The sequence below is a fragment of the Protopterus annectens genome, chromosome 6.part1 (genome assembly GCF_019279795.1).
Source record: "Protopterus annectens isolate FY-2018-M chromosome 6.part1, PAN1.0, whole genome shotgun sequence".
NCBI lineage: Eukaryota > Metazoa > Chordata > Ceratodontiformes > Protopteridae > Protopterus > Protopterus annectens.
In genome coordinates, this window is record NC_056738.1 from 122,863,313 (window position 1) to 122,890,685 (window position 27,373).

Genomic DNA, 27,373 nt, shown 5'->3' on the forward strand with positions numbered 1-27,373 from the left:
TTTATCTACTGCTCCCAGAGTCTTTACCAAGTGCCTGGCCCCTGCCATTGCCTTTTGCAGACAGAGGGGCAAACAGATTTATCCCTACCTGGATAATTGCCTCATCCAGGTGGACACCAAGGAAAGACTCCTGCAGGACCTTACTTTTTTTCACTCTCCTAACCTCCCGGGGATTCACAATCAACTGGGAGAAGTCCCAAATTCACCCCACAAGAAGGTTAACCTTCCTGGGAGCTCTCCTGGACACATCAGCACAGCTTCCCTCCATCCAGAAAAGTAGAGCCTCCTCCCCTCTTACTTTTCACAGCTGGCCTGCAAGACCCACCTCACAGCAAGAAAATTCCTGCAGGTGCTGGGATACATGGCCTCCTGCGTCCTGTTGGTACCCCTAGCCAGACTGCACATGAGGAAACTACAATGGTACCTCAGGAACCTTTGGTGCTTGGTGCCAGCACTCACAGTCACTGGAACACCAGCTGCCCCTGATTCCTTGTTTAAAGAAGTAGCTCCTATGGTGGGCAGAAGCATGTACCTCACTCTTCATCAGGGCCAGACCATCACCACCGATGCTTCAGACATGGTCTGGGGAGCACATCAAGGAAGTATGTACACTCAGGCCATTTGGGAACAGGAGGTTCAGGGCCTCCATATCAACCTAAAAGAAATGCTAGTGGTGCACAGGGCAATTCTAGCTTTCAAGGATCACCTGAGACAGGGAGTGCTCTTAATCAAGACAGACAACACAAAAGTAATGTGGTACATCAACAGACAGGGGGGCACTCACTCCTACCCCCTGTGTTACTTAGCTATGCAAATCTGGCAGTCAGCCTCAAATCTGGGACTGCATCTGATAGCTCAGTATATCCCAGGGAAACAGAACACCCTGGCAGACCAGTTAAGCAGAAGCCTCCTGGATCCCCACAAGTGACAGCTGCACAGGGGGACCTTTCTCAACATCAGGCAAAACTGGGGGAACCCGGACATAGACCTTTTCGCAATCACAGAGAACCTCCAGCTAACCAAGTTCTGCTCCAGAGAATTACATCCAGAAGCATGAAAGGTGAATGCGCTCTCCTTCCACTGGGGCAACCTGTTTGTGTACACATTCTCTCCCTTGCCCCTGATTCCCAGGGTACTTCTCAAGATCAGGCAGGAAGGGCCAGGGAAGTAAACAGTGGTCCAGGGAAGTAAATAGTGTGGGAAAAAATAGCCAGGGAATTGTTCTGGCTAGGCTTGTATAGGCCCTAGGGCTGATAGCCTAGTACCAACCTATGAACCTATAAAAGCTATTCTTATTGTTCCTGACTGGCCCAGGCAGCACTGGTAGCCCTTGCTCCTCAGTCTGGCCAAAGAGCCTCCCATGCACCTGCCTCTCACAGCAAACCTTCTAACTCAGGAGAAAAGGATGGTATTGCATCCAAACTGCCCCAGACTCAAGCTGTCCACATGGCTCATACCCCAAAGGCAGATGACACTACAGCCTTAAGCAGGCAGTTAAATATTATTAAGGAGGCCAGAAGGCCCAGCACCAGAAAATCCTACTCCGCCAAATGGAAAATATTTACTACCTGGTGCCAGAGCAAGGATGTTAACAGCACCCATGCCAATCTGGCATTGGTTCTGGACTACCTGTTAGAGCTCCTAGAAAAGGGATTGTCATACTCCTCCATCAAGATACATGCCTCGGCTATCTCTGCCTGTATCCATTCTGATCAGCCCATTTTTTTCTCACCCCCTGTTAAAGCAGTTCCTTAGGGGAGAGGCCCACATCAGACCATCTAGAAGGCTACCTGCTCCAGTGTGGGATCTAAACTTTGTCCTGGAAAAATTGACTTTGCCTCCTTTTGAGCCAACTGCTTCAGCAGACCTGAAGTACCTTTCTTGATTGCTGGCCATCACCTCAGCCAGGAGAGCTTCTGAGTTTCAGGCCCTTATGGCCACTGAGCCCTTCATCATTTTCCATGCTGATAGGGTGTCTCTTAGGACCAACCCCTCATTTATGCCTAAGGTGGTCTTGAATGTTACTCTCAACCAGGCCATCCATCTCCCTACCTTCTTTCCCAACCTCATTAGTAAAGGGGAAAGAATTTTTGCATACCCTGGATGTGCACAAACAATTGAGATATTACCTAGATAGGACCAAATCATTCAGAAAATCAGACCAGCTACTGGTCTCTTTCACTCTTGGGGCAGACAGGGAACCCATATCCAAACAGTCCATTTCTAAATGGATCTCACATTGCATCCATGTCTGCTATTCCTTTCATGGAAAGAGTCCTCCCAAATCCATCAGATCACATTCCACTAGAGCAGCCTCTACTTCCACTGCCTTCCTGAGAGGAGTTCCAACCAAGGACATTTTGGAAGCTGCTACCTGGACATCCAATCTTACATTCACCAAACACTACCAGCTGGCTACCTTCTACAAAACCAGGGCAGGCTTTGTATCTGCAGTCCTGCAAGGCATGCTGGCATTCCCTTGAAATGGTGCAACCATGGAGTTTTGCTCCTTCCCGTCCTTCCTTCCACCTTGTTTGTCAGCTTTGGGAATCTTCCCACAAATGATGACTGCAACAGTGAAACATGAAGAACATAGTCCAGTTGTGTACACTTGTCATAAATGTAGATGTTTGAGTGTATTCACTGTTGCAGTCCTGTTTCCCTCCCACCATTACCCTTTTTCTCCTTCTTGGGGGCTCCTACCTATTGGGGGCAAGACTAACTGATGTAATGGCACCAGTTGCCTCTTTTTATAGCCCTGATGACCTGACATCAGCTTCAAACACCAGACAGTTGACGGAAGAGGGAAACCCTTTACTCTGGTATTCAGACCAGCTGAGGGCTACCCAGCAGGGATAACCCACAAGTGATGACTGCAACAGTGAATACATTTAAACATCTACATTTATGGTAGGTGTACACAACTGTACTTTCCTTCCCTTGCTGTCCAGCTTCAAGTTAACATTTATACTGATTTTCCTGTGGAAGGCTCCAAAAAAAAAAAGATATGTCTTACAGTAACATTCCATCTGTGTTGTTTTTCTTTCATTCATCAGTGATGGGTTCAGTCGGCCATTTACCAAGCTCGCACCAGCCAGAAAACTCTCAAGCTAAGTCTTTACCCAGAATGTCCTTCTCCCTGTTACCTCAGATCAAGTTTTCTAGAAGAAAAAAAAGTAAAGCCAAGGCCACTTCTGTGCAAATACCCTAGGGCACCAGTTAGATCAAAAGCATCCCCCAGGAGACTTGGAGGGGGAAGGAGGGTGGGAAGTGATGAATGAAAGAAGATGAACAACACAGATATAATGTTATGGTAAGACATAACTTCTTTAAGTGATGTTGTTAATCTTCTTTCCAGTCATCACTGATGGGACAGAATTCCAAGCTACCTTGAGGTCCATGGATGGCCCTTATGGAAGAACATTCCTGAGTACCACTGAGCCGAAGACAGTTCTCACTCTGGAGACCATGTCCAATTTGTAATGATTGAGAAAGGTATGAGGCTTAGCCCAAGTAGCTGCTGCACAAATGTCATCCATGGAAGCCCTGGAATGGAAAGCTACAGATGTTGCCATAGATCTAGTGGAGTGAGCTTTAACTTTTGGCATAGGTTCATTACTGAGGGAATAGATGAAACGTATGCAGTCCCTTAGCCATTTTGATAATGTAACCTTGGAAATAGCCTCTCCCATTCTGGGCTCAGTAAAGGAGATGAAAAGCTGTTAAGATTTATGTATAGGTTTGGTCCTGTCTAGGTAAAATCTCAATTGTCTATGTATATCTAAGGAGTGAAGACATTACTCTCCTCTGTTGGCATAATTCAGAAAGAACACTGGTAGATCAATGGTCTGGTTTATGGAGAACAGAAACAACATTGGGGAGGAAGGATGGATTCATCCAAAGTGATACTCTGTCTTTATGAAAAAACAGATAGGGCCTCTTGATGCACAATGCTTGCATCTCTGAGACTCTTCTGGCAGATGTGATGGCTACCAAGAACAAGGATTTCCAAGACAAAAACTTTAGGTCACACTTTGCAGCAGGTTCAAAAGGTTTTTGAGTCAAAGACTGAAGGACTAGAGTGAAGTTCCATGGTTCCATGGGCTGTCTGACAGGAGGCCTGATATAAGAGGTCCCCTTGAGGAAAGCCTTGCAAAGGCGTAAAGAGATGAGGGGTGCCATCTATACCATTGTGGAAATTGGAAATTGCTGCAAGATGTACTCGTATGGTAGAGGCAAATGCTCCATTATCAAAAAACTTAGCCAAGTATTGGAGCACTGCAGTTACTGGAGCTGAATACAGGTCTAGCATGCTATCCTTGGACCAGATGGAGAACCTTTTCCATTTATCCTGATATAGTCTTTTGGTGGATGGTTTATGAGAGGCCAGAATGATATCTCGAACAGGCGAGGAGAGATTAGCTTGCATGGCGACTAGTGGAAGTGGAGAAACCAAGCTGTCAGCTTGAGACTGGACAGATTTGGATAACTCAGTCCTTGGGGTTGAATAATCAGATCTGTTAGAGGGTCCAGAATCCACGTCAGGTATACTAGGTGAGGCCGAAGGAAGGGGAACCAAACTTGTTGAGGCCAGAACGGGGCTATGAGGATCACCTTGCATCTCAACCAAAGAGCTTTCTTTAGAAATTGTGGAATCAGGGGGATGGAAGGATAAGCGTAAAGAATTCCCATGGGTCAATCATGTATCAGAGCATCCCTCGGTGACTCCCTCTCCAGGGGAAGTAAGGCAAAATCGCTGCTGCACTTGTTGTTTAATGGGGAGGCGAAAAGATCGCAGCAAGGCTGGCCCCAGTGGCTGAAGATTTCTGACGCCACCTCGGGGTTGAGAGATCACTCATGAGGCATTAAGATGCATCTGCTCAGTTTGTTCACAATCACGTTGGAAGTCCCCAGGATATGCTTAGCTTCTAACCACTTTCTGATAGCAATCGCCCACTGCCAAATTCTCATGGCTTCTTAACATAGGGGGTAGGACTTTGTTCCTCCTTGCTTGTTGATATACCAGACCACTAACATATTGTCTGATTGAATTGCAATTGTCCTGGAAGGGAGAACCAAATGGAAGGCCTGCAATGCTAACAGCATAGCTCTCAGTTCCAGAACATTGATATGCAGTTGGGCTTCCGAGGCGGACCATGTGCCTTGGACAATCTTTCCCTGGAAATGGCCCCCCCCCCACCCAATCAGGGAAGCATCTGTTGTCACAATGGCTGTGGGCTGAGGGGATTAAAATGGGCGACTCCAAAGTTCTACGTCTGGCCTCATCCACCAAAGGAGGTCCTGTTTGCAGGAGTTGTTTATTCGAATCTGTTAACTGAGGGGGTGATAGTTTGGGAACTATTGACAAAGAAGGAGCCATTGCAGGATTCGCATATGTAGCTTTGCTAGAGGCACTATTGGGATTGAAGCTGCCATAGAGCCTAGGGCCTGAAGAACTTCCCTTGCTGAGACTTTTTGTTTGAGAGAGTATCACCCAGAGTTGAAGCCTCAGTTGATGGAGTCTGTAAATTGAAAGTGATACCAGACAGGACTGAGTATTGAACATTGCTCCAATGAACTCTATTTGTTGTGTAGGAGTAAGGTTTGATTTTTCCCAATGTATCGTTATCCCCAACAATTTTGCCAGAGAGAGTATAATGCAGTGCTGTTACCAGAAGATGCTTGGTGGGGGGTGGTCTTTATGGCTTTTCTTTGGTCTTCCCCATGTCCACATTTCTTTTTTAAACTTTTCAAAAGTCTCTAAGTTTTATTGTTTATATTTTCACACTTCCAAAGATGCTTCTTTTTCCAAACAGATCAAAGTTTCCTGGTCTATATACTGTTTTTTACAAATATGTTGTATTAATGATCACAAATTTTTATTTCAGGCTTCTGACAGCTTTTCTTGTGGAAGTATTTTTCTTTCCTCTAAAATCTCTCAATCATTTTGTATATCTTGTGTCACGAAATTCTGGGCTTTTTTAATAGTAACAATGCATAATTTCTTTGTTATCCTCAATAGCCCACTCTATCATCTTTACAGCTTTTCTCTGGCCTATCAATTTTTGTGATTTTGTGGATTGCTACTTCCTTCTACAACAGGGGGCCATACTCCCCCTGGGCCTTGCCCCATTGTAAGAATGTTTCTGTATTTTGAGGATTCTACACTGTCATTTTTTCCAGTCCTGGCACAATGCACCTACCAGGATTGGGCACTTTTTATCTTCGGTCTTGTGCACCCAGCTATCTTTAATTTTTGACTTATTTCTGTCCATTATATATGTTATATAAATATACTCTATATATCAGTGTCATCTTAGTGAGATTTTGTGAAAAACAGGGTCCACCTTGCGAAGGTACTCATCAAGACTTGAGGATGAATTCAATTTCAGCAATACTCTCTCCTTTGCTTACTGACTTCTCTCCATTCAAACCCCATTTATATTTTCTGCATGTCTTCTAAGTTTTTCTGCCTGTGCTGATATCTTTAGTTTATTATTTGCGATAGTGTGTGATAGATCCTGGTCTGTTCTAATACTGCTTGATGCTTTTATCACTTCTGTCTTTCTAAGTATGTTTGTCTGTATTTCTCCTCAAATGTCTTTGGTGTTGCTTTTTGTTTTGATTAGTTTTGCTTTCTCCTTTGCATACAGATTGCATCATATTAAATCTCTTTTTCTTTCCCATGTCCATATTTTTAGATTTCTCCCACTCCACCTGTTTCTCCTTACCTTGGGAACACATTGTTCCTTCTTGCTGTGACATAACCTGTTAGACTTTCTGCACTAATCCTTCACTTCACAGGTATTCCATAACTTCAGCTTGTATTTAATTAACTTCTACATTATAATCTTCTGTTCTTTGTTCGCCCTTTGTGATCTTATTTTTTGTAGTGTGAAATTTTCCATATCTAAGTGCATATCTTTACCTGTATTTCTGTTTAAATATCTTTGGGGGTGCTTTTTTATATTGACTAGTTTGGCTTTCTTCTTTGCATACATATTGGATCATATCATATCTCTTTTTCTTTCCTATGTCCACATTTCTTTTTTATACCATTCAAAACTCTCTAGATTTTGTTCTTTTTTTGCACTTCTGCAGTTGTTTCCAGGTCACAGTGGTGTGTCCTATTATGGAAAAGTTCAAAGTAATGTTGAGTATTATATCTTAATTTTTATAACATTGTTACAAAAGGATTTGTAGTTATCCTTTGCTTCAGAGGCCAGTCTATATTCATGGTTTGCTTTACTGGTACTTATAGTGCTTTTCAAAATTTTGGTGATATTTTGAATGCTATCCTCATTCTGATGAGTTCTAGCCTTGCAGTACAATTTAAGAAGTTTTTTCTCTTGTTATAAAGTTTATGTTGGCTGACCTCCAGGGAGGTTTGCTTTTAAATGTCCCATTATATTTAATTCTAAATGGGAGTTGGAACTGCTAGGTCAGTGTACAGACGTTTGGCTAGCTCAGAGTGAAGGGGCAGCTGCACTAGGTGCAAGGTGTTAGGGAGTATGATCAGGAGATTCCGAAAGGATGGTAGTCCAGAAAGGAATGCCATTACTGTATTTGCAATCACAGTTTAAATGCCAAAGTGTTTAATGTGTGGTAGCATAGCAAGCTACTTGTTACTCAGTTTGCTAAAGTTTCAGTGCAGTATAGATTTTTTTTAATTGGATTTTTCAGTCCTCAGCTTCAAGAGGGCATTTTTGGGGGGCCCTACACTTAGAAGGGGGTGCTAGATTGGGGAACTGCAGAGGGCATCAGGTAATGTAGCAAAGGTCTATATATTTTCTAAGTGGGCATAAAACACCTTAGTGAAGATGGCTGTTGTGTCAGGGTCAGTTATGGTTTTGTCATTGGAAAAATTTAAAGATTTTGTTATGTAATTCTATAAGGTTTGCTCTTTTGAGGAACTAAAATACAGGAGATGATGGTAACAGGTTATGTAGTGAATTTGAGAGTAAAAGTTGCTAGTTTATGGTCTGACTTAAATGGAGAAGGAGAGATAGGGGAGTGGAGCACGTAGAGGCAATATTAGTGAGAACCATATACAGAATATTTTAGCCTATAATTGGTCTACTCACTCTATGATCTAGGGAATTCCTATTTATCAAATACAAAAATCACTGGGCATACCCTACATTAGAGGTTATAGGTGTTTCAGTCTGTGGCTGGGTAATCAAAGCCACTTAGGATTATGGAGTTAGAGTTTATAGGAATTTCTTGTAAAACTTCCAGGAAAATAATATAATCATATGGAGACAGTGAGTGGGTTCTGTAACATGCCATAAGCTGGTAGTTTCTTGTCCATGATAAACTAATTTCTAGGAGCTTGGTTTATGGGTCTGTCTGGGTAATTATCTACATGAGATCAGGCAATTTATTATTGAAAGTCATGGCATTGAGAAGAAATAACTCAATGTGTCTCAGTTTAGCATTAGATAAATTTGCTAAGTGTGTATATCCATTAGATGGCCTCTGTCTTATGGTACTATATGGGCAAGAAGGGTTTTTGCCACTTTGCTGAAATTCTTGACTGAGAGATGCAGGCCATGCCTTGCAAAACAAGTAGGGCTATTTATCATACTGAATCCCACTGGTGTTACACCAGCAATTAAGCTAATTGTTAAAGCCAAATATCTTCTCCATGTACCTAAGCATCACTCTTGGTGAACAAAGGATTCCACTCAGGACCAAAGTCCAATTCGCATCCATTAAATTCCTGGAGAGTTCTGACATGTCCCTCTGCATATCCCTCAAGGTTTTGCACCCCAGGTCATTTACTACTAAATAAGTCACCATTAGTTGTAGTCATATTAATCTCAGGAAGGGTTCCTGATGGTTCTTGTAATGCCTATGATCCTGGCACTTGAAAAGCAGTTGACAGCAACCTTATCCCTGCTAGTCTGGTGAATGAGGAGTCCATATGCCTAACAAATGAGTCACTAATCGCTATTACATTTTTATCAAAAGTCAGGTTTGCATTTTTATAGAAACTAGTATAGCATTATCTGACTGGGAGCAGCTTTGCTTTTGGTGACACACCATTGTAAGTGTGCAGAGAACACGTGAGGTGAGGGACTTCCACGGAGTCCTGATCTTACAAGCTGTAGGAAGCTTTGGCAAGGATTTTTTAAAGCACTAACAAATTACATTTTAGTGTGTTCTGTTTGGGAATGTGGTAATGCTTGAGGTGAGAGCATGACTGTGTGATGCTCATTGCATAGTGCTGTTCATGAGAGGGATGGCTCCATGTATTCAAACCTCTCACAGACAGTTTTTTGTATTTAATAGGAGTTCATTATCATTGAACTCAATACAGTTACTATACTGCATAAGGATACCAAGTGCCAGAAGACTGTCAGTATATCAGAATTATAGGCTCATAGGTGTGTACTAGGCTAATGACCCTGGAACCTTTACAAGCTTAGCCCATAGACGTGCCTTGGCATCGTGCCACCCGACATTAGTTCTCAGTGCCTGTATCAAGTAGAACCACTGCAGTGATCCCCAGGTTGAACTTTCTATTTCCCATCCACTCTTCAAGATTTCTCTTGAAGAGGGCCAGTGAGGTGCTCTGCTTGACATGTATGGGAAGTCTATTCCAGAGTATGGGCAGTCTCTGGGTTATGAACCTGTCCCTCCAGAATGTTCTGTTGATTGTGGTAATGAGGCTGAGGTCTCTGAAGTGTGTGGTGTGGAGGGATTGGGATTTCTTTAGATGTAGCAATTCTAACAGAGCTGGGTCAGACATGGCTTTGTAAGGCAAGCAGAGATCGCCTCTTAGTAGACGATACGTGACAGAGAATAGCTGGAGTTTTTTGAGTCTGTCTGTGTAGGTAATGTGTTTAAGACCTATGATCCACTTCGTGAGGTACTTTTGTGGCCTTTCCAGCTGTTGTATGTGTCTAGTGAGGTACATGTCAAATGGGCCATTATATTCGAAGAGTGGCCTAATGAGGGAAGAGTAGAGAGAAATGATGACCTCTCTCTTCTTGGATGCAAAACCCTTGGTAATGAGATGTGCCACATAGAAGGCCTTTCTGACCACAGTGGCAATGTGGTGGTCGAAGGAGAGGTTGCTGTCAACCTGTGTCCCCAGATCTCTTATAAGACCTTCAGTGTTCAGTGGGCCCCCATCAATGTGGTAATTACTGGGAACTGAGTTTTTTCCAAAGGGGATGATGACACATTTTTTTGCACTAAGCTTAAGGCCATGGTTTTGACACCAGTCAGTGAGGCCTTTCTGTAGGATGTCTGCATCACTTGGGGAGTTAATAATGGCTCCCAGCTTGCAGTCATCTGTGAACTTGGTCAACCAAAATCCCCCTGTCTTGGCCTGGACTTCTGAGAAGTAGATGCTAAACAGGAGAGGACCCAGGACCAATCCCTGTGGGACTCCACTCATGACTGGTCAGCAGTCTGACTCGGAGTCCACTATTTTCACACTGTGGGTTCTATCTGTGAGCCAATTTGCAACCCACCTAGTGATATAGGGGTTGATGTCTAGTTTGGTGAGGTTTATCAATAATTCCTGAGTGGGGAATGGTATTAAAGGCCTTAGCCAAATCAAAGTAGGCTGTATGAACTGCCTTGCCCTCATCCACAGCTCTAGTGACTGACTTAAAAAATTCAACCAGGTTGAGCAGGCATGCTTTACCTTTCACAAAACCAAATTGCATGGGATCTTGAGTTTGGAGATTTCCTATATCCTTGTTAATTAGGTCCATGATGATTCCCTCCATAGCCTTACATATCAGCCTTGTCAGGCTAATGGGGCGATAACTCCCAGGGTCTGTAGTCACTACCCCTTTATGGAGAGGGATGACTGTAGCAGTGCACCACACTGTGTATGATGTTAGTTTTCTGTAAGGCAGGAACCACCCAGGAGAGTTTTTAAAAGAAGGAAATCAGAATCAAAATCATACTGAACAGTGAGTATAGTATCATCAGCATGCTTTGATGTGATAACATTCTCACAGTGATGTCATATTAACATTGAAGCAGAATGTTACTGGACCAGATACAGATTCTGGAGGAATTCTCATAGATTTTTATACAGACTCAGTGGAAGGTACATACAACTTGCATCTTTTAAACAGTATAATCCCTGTACTAGGTTTGATTATGAGAATGTAGGTCTGCTTCTGTTAGTCACTTCATAAGTAAAGGGAAAGTAATAATCTCAAAAGGTGTTAGACAAGTCTAGGTTGGTAGCTATTATGTTCCTTTTATTCAGATAAGGTAATAAAGGTGTAAACAAACTGACTAGAACAGTGTCAACTCCACAGCGTGCTCTAAATTAATTTTCATGCCATTAGAGACAGTGTAGTTTTGCAAGTAACATGTAAGCTGTTTACAAATTTTCCATTACAAAAGCTAAGCAGGAAAATTTGTATATAACTGGATATACATTCCAGTGTTTCATCTAGGGCTGGTTCTCTGCCTTATGACCACTGCTTGGCAGGGTAGGTTAGATTTTTCAGAAATTCAAAATGATATCAGATAATACATGATCCACCACATACAAAGGGGTCACTTTTATGTGCAGTTGGACCATCCCAGTAAACAAATACTAATGAACAGATAGATAGATAGATAGATAGATAGATAGATAGATAGATAGATAGATAGATAGATAGATAGATAGACAGATAGACAGATACATGGTTGGAAGAGAATGCCTGCTAACCAGATTCTTTATGTTTTGTTTATATTTAAGGTCTCATCATATCCTGTATATAAAAATCAATGTGTCCATTTTACTAAAATTGCTCCCATTAATGCCTGGATCCTTGAGTTTTTGTTTCTAGATGGCTCATCATATGCTCTGTATTGAACTAATTTGTCTTTTTAAAAAAATATATAGTCCTGTTAATGCTGGTATCTCCACAATTTCCATTTCAAATTGATGTGTACAATGCATTAATAATTATTTTTTTTCTTTTGCTAATTTTTCCTCCTTGCCTCAGTGACCATCAAGCTGCCCTTTCTCCCTTGGTCCATAAAGTAATTCCTCCAGGAAGTGCCCAACTGAGGCAAACAGAATTTGTAACTTGAATGCCCTGACTCTTTTGCACTTGCTTGTAACCAACACATGTACAATTGTCATCAACAAGTGTGTGTCACTCACTTTCATGGGTGATGTAATCCATCAAGACTGCCAGTGCTCCCAGTGGCTCAGCAGTCTTCACCAGGGTTTCTATACCTGAAATGAGTTCCCAGATGTGCAACACACTTAAAGAGGGCAAGCTAGAAAAGTTGTGTTATGCTTCCCTTCATCTCATGCCAGATATAAAAGGTGCTCAAGCAAATATTCAGACTTTGGTCACCTGGGTCCTAGTTAGGGCTTTATCCCTCTTTATTAGTGGAGGTGGATAATGCACTAATATTTCTAATGTAAAACACTAGTATCTGGGTGTCACACTACTACAGTGGTTAGTATTCCTATCTCACATTTGGATCTTTGGTTCAGTTTCCAGCTGGCCTCTGCTTTTTGTGTGGAATTTGCATGTCCTCTCAGTGTTCTAGTGGGCTTTCACCAGAGTCTCAAGTGTTTTTTCCCATGTTATTAAGCAAAATGGCAACCCTTTAAACTGCCCAGATATGTGTATTAATGAGAGTGTGTTTGTGTTTGTGTGTGTGGGTGTTGGAGGGTGTTCACTACCTTATTTCCATTGTGTGCCGGGATTGGATCCAGCTCTATCCCACAACCTTGATTAAGATAAAAGTTGCTGTCTGAAAATGGATTACTGAACATTTGAATTTTTAATGTATTGATTATTCGGTGAAGCTTTACTCTCCAGTTCATCTCTATACAAGGGCTCAGTCCTGTAGTGGCTAACCTGGTCAGCAACACTTAATAAATTAAAAAGAGATTAAATTTTGGTCTATGTCTCATTCCTGTTTTGGGAATTGAGTCATAAAGTTACAATTTAGGCAGGATATTACAGTGACTAGCTATATTCTACCTCACTTGGTGTTGTATAATTGGTTTTGTAGCTAATGATATGGATTCTTACCTGTATGCAAACAGTTGTTAACTGTTTTTGATTGTGATAATGCATCCTTTCTCCACAGGTCACATCACAAAACAGACATACAGTATAAAAGTGGGTGACTCCACATCAGCCAGCAGACCTGTTACCAGCAGGGTGCCACAGGTGTCAGTGATTGCCCCTACTGTTTGGGGAAGACTTCTCAGAAATTCTGGTCAAAATGAAGGTGTTGAGGCTGACCAAGTTTGTAGATGACTGCAAACTGGGTGCAATTATTGAATCCCCAAATTATGTCAGCATACTCCAGGAGGGTCTTACACAGACCAACAACTGGTGTATTAGCCACAGTCTCAAACTGAATGCAAAGAAATGCATCATCATTCCCTTCAACACAAACAATGTCCCTTAACACTATCAAATCAACAACAATATACTAAGTATCCACAAAGTGGTAAGGGACTTGGGTTCACAAGGTGACTGTGCCCTTAACTTCAACTACCATGTGTCTACTGTAGTAAGAAAGGCTTTCTGTGTAGCACACTTGATTAGTAAAGGCATTGCCTCGAGAGTAAAAGAGGATGTTAAGTTGTCAAACTCGCCTTCATTCTTGCTGGATGGGTTCGGAGCCGATCCTCGGCTCCGACTCGGCACTTGCTAAGCTCGAGAACTCATTTTACCAGCTTGAAGCAACCCTATATCCCATGATGCAAGGTGTGACTACCTCAGATCTCGTTTGCCGCTTCGCGAAGAGGTCTCCTTTTTACCAGCTCAGGTAAAGTTTTCAATTTCTGTCAGATTAGTCAGAGTTTTTCCCCTTAATTTCTATTTGTCCTTTTTTTGGTATATTTTTTATACTTATACTTGTCTCCTACCCTGTATTCCCTTCCCTTAGGTTAGGATTTATTTCCTTCAGGCCTTAAGCCTCCCCCTCAGTTAATTCCTGTCAGGTTGTGTGCGTGTTTTTTTAGGGATTAACTGTGTGATTGTTGTGTGTCTGTCTGTTTTTGGACATTATTATGTCTAAAGAGGTAAAGGTCTCAGGCTTCAAGAAGTGACTCGTGCTGTCAGAAAATGTATCTGACAGACGGTCACACTTCTTGTGTGTATTGCCTGGGGCCTTTACACCTGCAGGACTCCTGTGCCATTTGTCACTCCTTTAGCCAGGGAGTCCTGCAGGAATGAAGAAATAAATTAATTCTTCGTGGCTTGTTAAAGCCAGAGGGTTCTCCGACCAAGGCTGGGTTGGTTAAACCCTCTAAGCCATCTAGAGCCCAGGCTGTAGTTCCTAAGCCTTCGGCTGTGGCTCCGACTCCTGCGGAGTCGAGATCGGCTCCGGCTGGAGTCGATCTTTCTACCTTGGAGATTGTTGTGTCGGTTCCGACCGGCTCCGACACACAATTGCCTATTACTTTGTCGGCTCTGGCTGGAGCCGACGTGTCTTTATCCAGTATTGGAGCCGACAAGTCTTCAGCTCCATCTGGACCCGAGAGGTCATCTGCTTCGATGGCTCCATCCAGGAAGAGATCTCGGTCTCCTTCCCTGGAGTCGATTCGTTCGGCACCGGGATCTCCTCTTTTGTCGGAGCGGAGCCATCGGAGCCGATCTTCAAGATCTTCCAGGCTATCAGACCATGATTTAGAGAGGGTGGTAAGCAGACTGTTGAAGTCACAGGCACTAGCCCAAATGCTCCATAGCCCGTCTCAACAGACGTCTGCTATTTCTCTTCCCCCCAAACTTCCTCCTCCAACTCTCCTTCAGAGTTCGGAGCCGGAGCTTCTCGGAACGGTGACCATGGGTGCGCCAGAGCCGATACTTCCCTTTTCGGCTCTGACGTCGTCTGCTCAGATCTCCTCCATGAGACCTTCCTTGGAGGGATCCGGTCATCGAGCCTCCCTTGTCGGCTCCGAGGGGGCGAGTGGCATCGGACCCTTGTCCGACCCTGCTCTCCCTCTTGGAGCTTCGGCATTGGTGAGCTCGGCACCGACATTGGCTTCGGAGCCTTCTCTTTCGGTGGGGCCGGGGATTCCTGTTTCTTCAGAGTGGAGGTCTTCTGGCCTCCCTGGGAGAGGATCTTTCGAGGTGATGAGGAGTGTCCTAGCCCCCGAGCTAGGTCAATGGTCTATTCCTTTAGCTCCTCCATCTTTGGTGCCTGTTGATGTCTCTTGACAGCCTCTTGCTCCCGGACCCAGAGATCCATCGCCCCAGGTTTCCCCATTGGGAATAACTTCCTCTTCCGAGGTTTCTCCTGATCCTGCAGCAGAACCCCCGGATAAGAGGACATGTAAGAGGAAGCACACAGACTCCCCTGAGTCTACTACATCAGATACCGACTTAAATGAGTCGGAGGGTTCCCCGCGGTCCCCCTCTGAGGATGTCTCCTTTTCAGACATCCTGGAACTCCTTAAGCAGAGGGGGAACTGGCCTTCCATTAACCCCTCCGAGGATGAGTCGGTATACTTGGAGGCTTTCGGATCGCAACCCTCCACCTCCTGGGTGTCTCCGCCCTTCGACCCACTCATGCAAGTAGTGGCTCGGAAGGCGTGGGCAGCCCTGGATTCTGTGGAACCAGTTCCTAGGAGGCCCTCCAAATTCATTACAGCCCCGACAGACAAACAGTTTCTTTCTAAGGGCGTCCCTATTGATGCTATGGTGGTGGCGGCGGCCACCAAGAAGGAACTTGCTGATCCTTCTGTGCCTGTCCATCCTCCTAATAAGGATTCTAGGACCATGGACAGGTACGGCAAGCGGAAGTTTTCTTCAGCGACCTTTGCTATGCGTTCGCTGAACTACCTTTGTCACTTTACCAGACTTCAGAGAGACATTCTCAAGGAACTAGGTGAAGTGGTTCAGGATCCTTCAGCCACTGGGGCTCAGGAAAAGATTGCCTCACAGCTAGGAATCCTCAATTCTTTGACTAACTCCTCCATGCGGCTCATTTCTTATGCAGCCGATGGGGCGAGTAGGGCCGCAGGCACAGGAGTGGCACTTAGGTGTCAGACCTGGATGCGGCTTTGTAATTTTGCAGACCCTTTTAAGGCGTCCTTCACCAATACCCCCTTTGACGGTTCGGCTTTGTTCGGGCCTCAGGTGAAGGATACATTGACCAGGTGTGAGCAAGGCGGCAAGACCCTTTCTGCCGTAGGAGCCCATTTCTCCACCCCTTCAAGACCCTATCCAAAGGGTCAGAAGGGAGGGAAAATGTGGTTCTGTAAATCTCAAGGAGTCACGCCAGACACACGTGGTCAGTTTATCCCCAGAGGCAGAGGGGGTAATAATAATAGGCGCCACCCTAGGGGCAGAGGGGGTCCGCAGAATCAGGGTAGCAGGGAGACTCTCCCTGATAAACCCTTCCAGCATCCCTGAGGTGTTGCCCGACTGCCCACCCTTGGAGGCAGTCGGGGGAAGATTGTCACTGTACCCAATAGCCTGGCGTTCCCTCTCTCAAGACAAATGGGTACAGTCGATCATATCCGAGGGCTACAATATCCCTTTCGAGAGGTATCCCGTTCCTCATCATTCCCTTTCAGACGTCTCACCCGGTCTAAGGGAATTGGCAAAACAGGAGGTATCAAAACTTCTAGCAAAAAGAGCCATCCAAATAGTGCCAGCAGACCAAGTAGGATCCGGCACCAACTCAAGATTCTTTTTGGTCCCCAAAAGAACGGGAGATTGGAGACCAATTTTAGACCTCAGCAAACTAAACAAGTTTGTCAAGAAGGCAAGGTTCCGGATGGTCACGCTTCAGTCCATTCTACCCTTTTTGGGCAAGGACAACTGGATGTGCTCAATAGACCTTCAGGATGCGTACTATCATATAAAGATTCACAGGCGCTCCAGAAGATTTCTCCGCTTTCAGCTGGGGTCCAGTCATTTTCAATTCAGAGCCCTGCCCTTTGGCCTCACTACAGCCCCCAGAGTGTTTACCAAATGCATGGCAGTGGTTATGGCTCATCTGAGACATCAAGGATTCCAGGTGTTTCCGTATCTAGACGACTGGCTCCTCTCCGCCACCACCAGGCATCAACTTCTCAAGGCCAGAGACCACACTCTGCAAACCTGCAAGCAATTGGGGATTTCAATAAATTTCGAAAAATCTTCTCTGTCGCCTTGCCAATCTATTACCTTTATAGGCGCAGAATTAGACACTGTCAGCATGTCAGCCAGACTCACAGAACGAAGAATTCTGGACATTCAGAAGTATGTTCGGATCATATTACTCAGCAAGAAGATCAGAGCCAAATTTGTCCTGAAGGTTCTGGGTCTTATGGCTGCGGCCATTGTTCTTCTGCCATTAGCCCACTTCCACATGCATCTTCTGCAGTGGATGTTGTTCGCTCAATGGTCATTCCAGCAACTCCCCATGAGTCACGAGATTTTTGTCACACAGTCGTGCAAGAGTCATCTAACCTGGTGGATGTCTTCTCCTCTGCTCCATCAGGGCCGACTGTTTCTTCCCCCAGTTCCGGTTGCCACAGTCACTACAGATGCCTCTCTGATCGGGTGGGGGGGGCATTATCAGGGCAGGATGGTCCATGGGACTTGGCAACCCATAGAATACCATCTGCACATAAATGTCCTAGAGATGAGAGCAGTGCTTTTAACGTTGCAAGCCCTCAACGACTTTCTTCCCTTAGGGACTATTGCAGTTCAGATGGACAACATGTCTGTAGTCTGGTATATCAACAAGCAGGGCGGCACCAGGTCCTACCCACTGTGTCGAGAAGCTCTCAGACTTTGGCAATGGGCGATCTCCTCTCATCAGTTTCTGATAGCAATGCATATCCCCGGGAGATCCAACCTCTTAGCGGACAGACTGAGCAGAGCTATTCTCATGCCACACGAGTGGTCTCTCAAGCAATCGGTAGTGGACGAGATTTTTCAGAAGTGGGGCTTCCCTTCCTGCAACCTTTTTGCTACACCCCAAAACAGCAAATGCCCGGACTTCTTCACCCTTTTTCCTCTACCAGGCCATACCCCGAGAGACTCTCTAACCCAGGATTGGCCCCGGGGACTTCTGTATGCCTTTCTTCCTTTTCCACTGATACCACAAGTTATTCAGAAAGCTACCATATTGAGAACCAAGTTGATCCTCATTGCCCCTTACTGGCCTCAACAAATTTGGTTTCCGTCCCTGCATTGTCATCTCCTGGCGCAGCCTTGGCATCTGGACCCAGTTCCAGACCTTCTGACCCACCAGTCGGGTCAACCGCACCGGGCCATTCGTTCTCTCAACCTCACTGCTTGGTTGCTCCACTTCCTTCCTTAGCCAGGCTTCCTATGATCTCTAACCCCATTAGGGATATCATAGTAGCTTCTCTTAAGTCCTCCACCAGAAAGATTTATTCTAGTAAGTGGAAACGCTTTTCTTTCTGGGCAAAGTCTAAACAATTAGATCCCTTTAGGGTCTTCTGCTTCTACAGTTAAAGTCCAATTGGCAGCAATCTCTAATTTTCATGTTGGTTTAGCAGATCAAAACATAATGTCCCACAAACTTTGCAAAGCCTTTCTCAGAGGTATATTTGTTCTAAAGCCTCCAATCAGAGATCCCCCTCCGCAGTGGGATTTGAACTTAATGCTTGCATCCTTGATTCTATCCCCCTTCGAACCGGCTGCTACATGCTCCTTAAAGTTTCTTTCCTGGAAAACAATTTTCTTGGTGGCTGTTACTTCAGCTAGAAGGGTTTCTGAACTTCAGGCCCTTTGTGTCCGTTCCCCTTACTTGGTTTTTCACAAAGATAGGGTATCTTTAAGACCTAATCCATCTTTTTTACCCAAAGTTGCTTCCCAGACGAATCTTAACCAATCTATTGATTTGCCAGTTTTTTTCCCTAATTATTCAGACAAAGCTGAACAAAAACTTCATTGCTTAGATGTCCATCGTCAACTCAGATATTATTTGGACAGAACTAAACAGTTCAGAAAATCTGATCAACTGTTCCTTTCTTATGCAGAGAATAGAAGAGGTCTCCCAGTCTCTAAAGTGACCTTATCCAGATGGCTGTCTTCTATCATTTCTTATGTTTATCATCTTAGAGGCAAGCTACTATCCTCAAAACCAAAAGCACATTCTACCAGGAGCCTATCCACATCCACAGCTTTTCAGGATAGGCTACCTATTGACACCATTTGTGCAGCAGCCACTTGGGCCACTCCTCACACCTTTGTCTCTCATTACAAATTGGACTTGGCCTCCAGGGACAGGGCTAGGTTTGGTTCCACAGTTCTCAAGAGTCTGTTCCATTCAGCCACCCAGGATAGAGGTGCTAGGGACGCGGTCCCATCCAGCAAGAATGAAGGCGAGTTTGACAACTTAACATTTAGAAGTTATGTACATACCATAACGTTCCATGTTAGTTGTCTTCTCTCGCCTTCTTTCTTGCGTCCCTCCCTCCTTCCCCCTGGCCTGGACTGATCTTGAGGTTGTACCTTCCTTTTGTTGGAGGTGTTGTCACTCTTTCCAAGAGTTCACAATAGGAAGAGTCATTACTGTTAGTGGCCATTGGCCTAGTTTCTCCTACATTTAGTATCTTCTTCCTTGGCAAGAAGTATTTTTTGGCAGGGTTTTCTTCTAGCTACCAAACGAGATCTGAGGTAGTCACGCCTTGCATCATGGGATATAGGGTTGCCTCAAGCTGGTAAAATGAGTTCTCGAGCTTAGCAAGTGCCGAGTCAGAGCCGAGGATCGGCTCTGAACCCATCCAGCAAGAAAGAAGGCGAGAGAAGACAACTAACATGGAACATTATGGTATGTACATAACTTCTAATTATAACTCCTATATACTTGGCACTAATCTGGCCCATAATTGAGTATAACTCCCCTTTTGGCATGTACCGTACAAAGCACATGTAGCAATTGGAGAGACTTCAGAGGTCTCTAACAAAAATGATTGAAGGACTCCAGCACATTCAGTACACAAACTGACTAAAGTCCCTGTCACTTTACTCTGTATCATATAGACTTCTGAGGGGAGACTTGTACCTGGCTTACAGAGCAATCTCAGGCCCAAACCTAATGAACTTGCTGCATATCTGTAAATCAAATGGGACTAGGCTCACCCATTCCGGGGACATAAATATGGCCTGCGACTTGAATTAGGACATGCTTTAGGGACAGAATTATGTCCCAGCACCTCCCAAATCTTTGGAATGAACTACCTATTCATGTGAAACAGAGCACCTCTATGATACTGTTCAAAACAAACATGGACAAGTAGATGGGGCACCATAGATTCTTACTGGGAATATTATCCACAACCTTCCTGAACATGGGCAGTCATTACTAAATGCAATCTTGGGTATTAAATAACATTTCTACAGTATTACATTGGGATGAAATGGCTAGGCTTGAAATGACATCTGGGTTGATATCCTAGTAATCCCCTATGATCCTATAACCTTGGACATCACAGGTAACTTTAAACACTAACTCATGTCAAACTTTAAGGCTATTATTGGTTTGTACTGTTCCAGTTATTGATCAGCCTTTCAGACAGAGACCTGCTGGGCACTGATATCTACTTCCCAGTCAAAGAAGCACAGGTGTTAGCCAGGCAGTGAAAGGAGCTGGTCATTGAGAGAACTAAAGATAAAGCCAGCTCACACTTTCAGGAGAGAAGGGATTTGACTAATGCCCCTTACAAGGATCCCATATGGGGAAAGGCCCAAAAGTTCAGTGCATAGGTAGTGGTACTCTGTTGTGTAAGCTTAATCAAGGAATGCTAATACTCTAACTGAACATTGCTGGTGTGTTGATGTATACCTTCATCCTGAAATTGTGACATAAGACATTCCGTTATACTTGTTGATATATAGGATGAAGGATGTGATAAAAGTGTGAAAAATATTCCAACAGTCAACAAGGGTGATTACCTTAGGCACTCTGCCTGTCTCACTGGAATATAAGGTTAAAGATCCATTCCAGGAGAGAGTGGAGAGATTTATGGACAAGTAATGGATGGGAGACATGGATTATAATGTATGGTCAGAGTTCACCTGGGGCCCAAGTCCAGGATAAAAAATAAATAAATAACTCTTAGCAAATGCTGTCGTTTTTATTTAAAAAAAATGTAATTTTCTGAATGATGAATATATCTTGTATTGCAACTCATTCTGCCTGTTTGGGTCTCCTACATTCATCTATTTTCTTTGTGTACCTCTTTATTCTTTCCTGGCTCCATTGTTAGTTGAAATTAAAATTCCTCAGTCCAGATGTGTAGAAGATAAACAGTGTTATTCTTTTGCTTTCCCCTTTTTACATGTCACCTGTAATAGCCTTCTTTTTTTTGTCCTTCTAATTTAACTCGCCTACCCACTTGCCTACTGGGGTTATGAAGGCCTTGTCTGATCATGTTTCAGTATTATTTCCACAAGTGTAGAGCTATGCCTAAATGTGGAATTGGTTTATTTCACACTTGCACCACTGATCTGTAAAGCACTTTATCAAATAAAGAAATAAAATAATAGAATGAAAGTGCATTTCTGTAGTTGTATCAGACCTGGAAAAGAACACTTTAAAAGGGCATGCACTTAATCATTCTTAATCATTCTTAATTACACAGACCTACACCGAATGAGTATACAGCAAAGTAACTCTGTAAGAGTTTCTAGTGTTCATGAGTACAAGTGGGTCATTATAATTTTTCATTGTCTAACTACCCCACAAATGGGTCATTATAATTATGCATTTTCTAACTATCCTTGTCACTTTCTTTATATATCTGGGCTGGTGACTATCATCTGGGTTTGGGAGTCTTTTCAGATTAAGACAAACATCACTGATCTCTGCACTGAGCTCCACTAAAGCAGAATATATATATATATGTGTGTGTGTGTGTGTGTGTGTGTGTGTGTGTGTGTGTGTGTGTGTGTGTGTGTGTGTGTGTGTGTGTGTAGATATAGCTATCTACACACACACACACACACATTACATACAGCATTTTTATTTATAGTAAATGCTGTATGTAATGTACTGTAAATATTGTATGTATTTTAATAATGCAAATGGTGTTCTTAATCATATCCAGCTGAGATGAGATATCCTAGATACTCCTCTATATTTAAAATCATCCTTCTTCTAAGGATTACCACAGAAGAACTTAATTTACCAATGGCAACAAATCGCTTACTGTGTAAAGTGTTGTGCTGATCTACTAGTGTGACTGTATATTGCTTTTGTTTCATGTAATAACTGTTTCTAAAGCCATTTTTGTAGACCTTTTCTCGCGGACCTTTGCTGAAAAGAGCCAGTGTCTAGTAAACAAATGCAATATATATATATATATATATATATATATATATATATATATATATATGAGAGAGAGAGAGAGAGGGAGAGATTAATGATAGATTGATGCACATAGATACAGATATATTTGCATATAGATGTTTCTAGATCATTTTTTTCAAAGTTAGGTTTGACCAAAAGAAAAACAGTAGATGTAAACTACCGAAAGTGCATTTGACTAAAAATCCGTTTCATCAAAAAAATCTTACACAATGTATACGTGTGTGTGTGTGTGTGTGTGTGTGTGTGTGTGTGTATATATATATATATATATATATATATATATATATATATATATATATATAAAATATACATATACACACACACATCATAAAACACTTTAACACTTTTTTGTAGGGAAAAAGCCCTCCGGCACCCTTAAGTAGGGGGGGGGGCTCTGCCCCACACAATCATTAATTATATACTCTTAACTCCATGGTTGCACAGTTATGAAGAAAAAAAAGGGAATATGTCACAGTGAATCAATGCTGGTGCACAAGCACAAACATCTACAAATCTGGGCATACAACAAAATTATGGACATTGTCAATCCACGCAAACGTTTCTAAATTACATCGCTAACAAATCCCCTGATGAAAAACGAAACCAGGAATAACCATCTATAGACATCTACAGTATTTGATAAAACAGCTTTTCAGTCAAATGTACTTTCACACATTTTTTTCAACCTTTTGTAGTTCATTCAAACTTGCTTCGATGAAATTTTATATATATATATATATATATATATATATATATATATATATATGGGCATATTGTGTATGAGCGAACCACCCTAATGTCAAATGTAAAACACCGACAAAATAAGTTCTGTCATACACAATAACAAACAAACCAAACCAGAAACAATTATATCAAGACAGGTAAACTATTTCTTCTCCCAATATTAAAGCTAAACCTCCCAGTAACACTCAACTCAAATTTGTCTGAATAGTGGCAGTGTGACAGGAAGGTTTTAATGACATTAAAGTGTAGGGTTAGGGTTAGGGTTAGCACCCATTACTAAAGACGGCTACGGGGCACCATGAGATTGTAACAGCAAAACAGAGCTGCATTAAGAGACTTCCTGTATGCAGATGGAAATGGAGTACAACTGAGGAATGAAAAAAAACTTGGTTTTGGAATCTGTAAATAGACTACAAACAAGATCATGTTAACAAGAAAGACACATCAGGAAATTAATGGCATAATAGTAGATAGGCAGAACATAATTTCTGATTGCAGTATGTACTGTTGCCTTAACATCTTAGCAATTATCATGCACAACCTTCCCAAGGAACAGAACAAGAGAAAATGGACTATGCACTTAATAACAAAAGAAGAGTCATCCGCTTAGTTTTACAGTGGGCAGCTGCAAATGGAGAGCTCCTGCAAGAAGATGAAGCAGCCACTGCTTTTCTTGAAGTGAGTATACAAATAACTGAAACATAGGGTCTTACTGTTCCTCTGGACTATAACTTGCCATTCTATAAATTAACACAAGAGGACACTGTTTCCTATATAATGTTGCAGTTTTTGTTTTAAGCACGTCATTGTATTTAACAAGCAGATGTATTGCTGGATCAAATTAAGACCTTATTAAAGAGAAACAATGTCTAATGTCAATTAGAAATTTCTGCCAAGGTTTACCTTCATAAGCACTGCATATTCATTTTAGGAGTATTTGAATTCTCTGGTTTACATTCACCTCCTTTTAGTTTATGTATTTGTATTTCAATGTTTATTTTATTTTTAATTTGTTGACTGGGATATAACAGTCATCTCAGTGGACCAATTAAAGTCTCAGCCTGGAGAAGATCAAAACAGTAATACTCATTAGCTTGGACAGTACAATAGGTAAAGTTGCTAGAAGTAAAACATATGACATTAATTTTAAAACATCCTAATAACAAACAAAATGATGCTTTGTTACAGATTATGCTGTGTATAGACTGCCATTATTTTATACTTTATTCACAAATTAGTGACTCATTTTCAAAAGCTACATGACATACCAATTTTCAGACAATATTTTAGCAAGCCAGTAAGCAAACATAGTAGTGAAGAGGATGACAGGATAGCATATAACATGTATAACAATGAAATGTTAACTGTGCATGTCTAGTTTTGGTTCTCTAAGTATGTTTGTTAGACAAGCCCCTATTTTCACTCAGATGTATGTACATCATAGCATATATAAAGAGCAGACAAAAGATGGCAGCATAAGGCTGGATCAAAGATTGCTGTCACAGGAGTAAGAGGCATTGATTACTAGAAGAGTAAAATTGGGCAGGGGGCTGGAAAAGAAGAGGACCACGAAGAAGAAAAGGGGCAAACGGGTACAGTAAAGAACAAATTACAGTGAAGACGGTTGACTAAAATGCAGTCACAGATAGTGGCAGAGTGAAAATTGCCTATCATTTCTAAACTTTGAAGGATATATTCTGTATTCCTATCATATTGTCATCCATTACCACTTTTTTCCACAACCAGCTTGACTATGTAGCCTGTCTGGTGCCATACTGACCTGTTCATTCTTCATTTCCTGCCCATTATAGTACTAAATGTCATCCCTTGAGAGGACCATCTTTCACTGAGGATTAGGTCATTTTGTCATCGTACTTATTGCAAGAGTACAAAGAGGTGAAATATGAGTGTTAAGTGTCCATCTCTTACTTTGGGTTCTGATTTTTTTTTTTACTTTTACTATGTTGATACCTTAATGTATTCAATGTCATCTTATAACATACTGTCTTTATGCAAGCTCAGCCAACCCATTCTGTATGCAGAAAGCTAGTCTTCTAGTCTCCATCAGAGGAAGGTGTTACAGCTGACAGCACTGCACCTTCCTCAAGGTTAGAAAACCAGATGAGTTGCCATCTGTCTCCTCAGGAGCGAGATATATTATTCAAATATGGGTCATGTGTCCATATCAAGACATGACCTCATACCTCTTATCTTATTAATACAATAAATCAAAGCCTTAAATAATGGTGAGACAGATTTTAAATATTGCCCTTATAAACTTAGAAAGTTGCTAGAATAGCAGGTTTTGTGTTAGCTTGCATTTTCTGATGGATTTGAAGTCTGAAACTCAAATGCATGTCATGATTTAGTGACTTCAAGCCTTTGTAGTTTGCCATAAAATCACAAATTTTAAGAGAAGCAGACCAAAAATATGAGTAAACAAATCTCTGGACATTCTCCAGAAATCTGGACAGTTGAGAGGTATGCATGACCTTTGTACTAAGGGAGCCAGCACATCATCATGTATATTTCTTATTCATTTTTTTTTTAAATTTATTTATCCTTTGTTTAATATCTCACCTCCCTTATGCTGCACTGCAGTGTCAGCAATCTATGTAACTGGTTTGGAATAGAGCCCACAGCCTTCTACGCCAAAGGCAAGTGTGTGACCTGTTGTGCCACTGACACTGCTGTACAGTAATGTTATTCCATGATTCAAGGATAAGAAAGTGGGTTTCATTAAAAAATGTTTTTTCACCCATGTATAATGCAGAATCATTACAGTAGGCTTAGTCCCCCCCCCCCCATGCACACACACACACACACACACACACACACCACAAGGATTTGAATTATCTTAATACTTTATACGAGATTGCCCTTTCAGGAAGACCAAGCAAGCAGCCTTTTTATTGTTGGTAAGTTAATGTTAAATAATATATGCATTCAGCAAGTCTCTCTTTAACAGCAATAACTGCATTAAACATCATAAAACTGTGACTTTGCAGGGATGACAATGCAAATATATGTTTTGCACACACACACACACACACACACACACACACACACACACACACACACACACACACACACACACACACACACACACACACACACACACACACACACACACACACACCAGGAGCTTGTCTGATGACTCCAGTACCCACACAGCCCTTTAATTCTGGAGACATAGTAGCTGGGCATTTCATGGCTGACCAAGAGCCTATAACCAATTTGTTCCCACCCTGAAGTCCCTTTCAGCCTTTCTGCTCCCTAGTGAGAGTTATATAGGAAGCTGACAAGCTTTCTGATATGGTGTGGCCTACCCTCTCCTCTGTGGGAAAACTCCTCCTTATTAGTTCCTGTGAGCTTGCTATTGCTGTCTTCTGAGGGGAAGCATACTTCCACATGCTGAATTCCCCTCCACTTTGCTAGTGGTAAGCATTATGAGAGCAAGGGCTCAGCTGTCTGAAACTACACCTGGTAACACCTAGTAATCCTATTACATGTCACCCTTGTGGAGAACTAGAACCAAGCTGGCATCCCCAGATCATCCCCAACTTCCCAGTTTATCTCCTATAGGCACCTGAGCAGCTTCTTGAACTCGGGTCATCTGTGCATAATCAGGACTTTATCCTTCTACATCACGGAGCTGGTCAGGAACCATGTGAAAATACTGAGCATAGCATAATTATTAGAATGGGCAGACAGTTATGCTCCTAAGACTTGGGAACAACATAACGATTCCTATGTTCCTTTGATAATGACAGCAAGTTTTCCATGTCTAGAGTGACTGTATGACTGCAGACTTTTGTGGAATATTTGATCTTACTGTGTTTGCAGAGATATAGGTTTAATGACATGTTAGTAGGCTTTGATGGACGATTATATATAGTCAAACTGAGAGGAACACTGACTGGCTGACAGAGTTACATATTCACATTATTCCCTCATGTTATGCAAATACATGTGTGTGTGTGTGTGTGTGTGTGTGTGTGTGTGTGTGTGTGTGTGTGTGTGTGTCTGTGTGAGATTACAACTGCATTATAGGCTGAGTGGGTAGTTCATTGACAAAGTAAGCATCCTGCCAAAATACTTTTGCAAAGAGCAACTAATCTGCAAAATAAATAAATACACATATGAATGAATGAATAAATAAAATAAAAAATAAAAAAGTGGTGACTTTTTAAAAAAAAAAAACTTAGACATTTTAGCCGCTGTTTGCTTAAAATTTTATGTTAAACAGAATCATTGCATCTACACATTCATCCTCCATTTTCACTGCCCGTTTGCACTCTGATCTTCTGTCATAGACAGATTTCACATGGTCAGGTTAAACAGT

The 27,373-nt window shown here is 42.4% G+C and overlaps 1 protein-coding gene across 1 annotated transcript in view; it reads left to right on the top strand.

Annotated features, from left to right (window-relative positions):
- LOC122805263 (rap guanine nucleotide exchange factor 4-like) overlaps positions 1–27,373 on the top strand; it is a 1,439,269-nt gene that overhangs the window by 614,560 nt on the left and 797,336 nt on the right. The window contains exon 13 of the mRNA XM_044075352.1: positions 23,556–23,706. Coding sequence (XP_043931287.1) covers positions 23,556–23,706 — 151 coding nt within the window. The remainder of the gene's footprint in view (positions 1–23,555; positions 23,707–27,373) is intronic.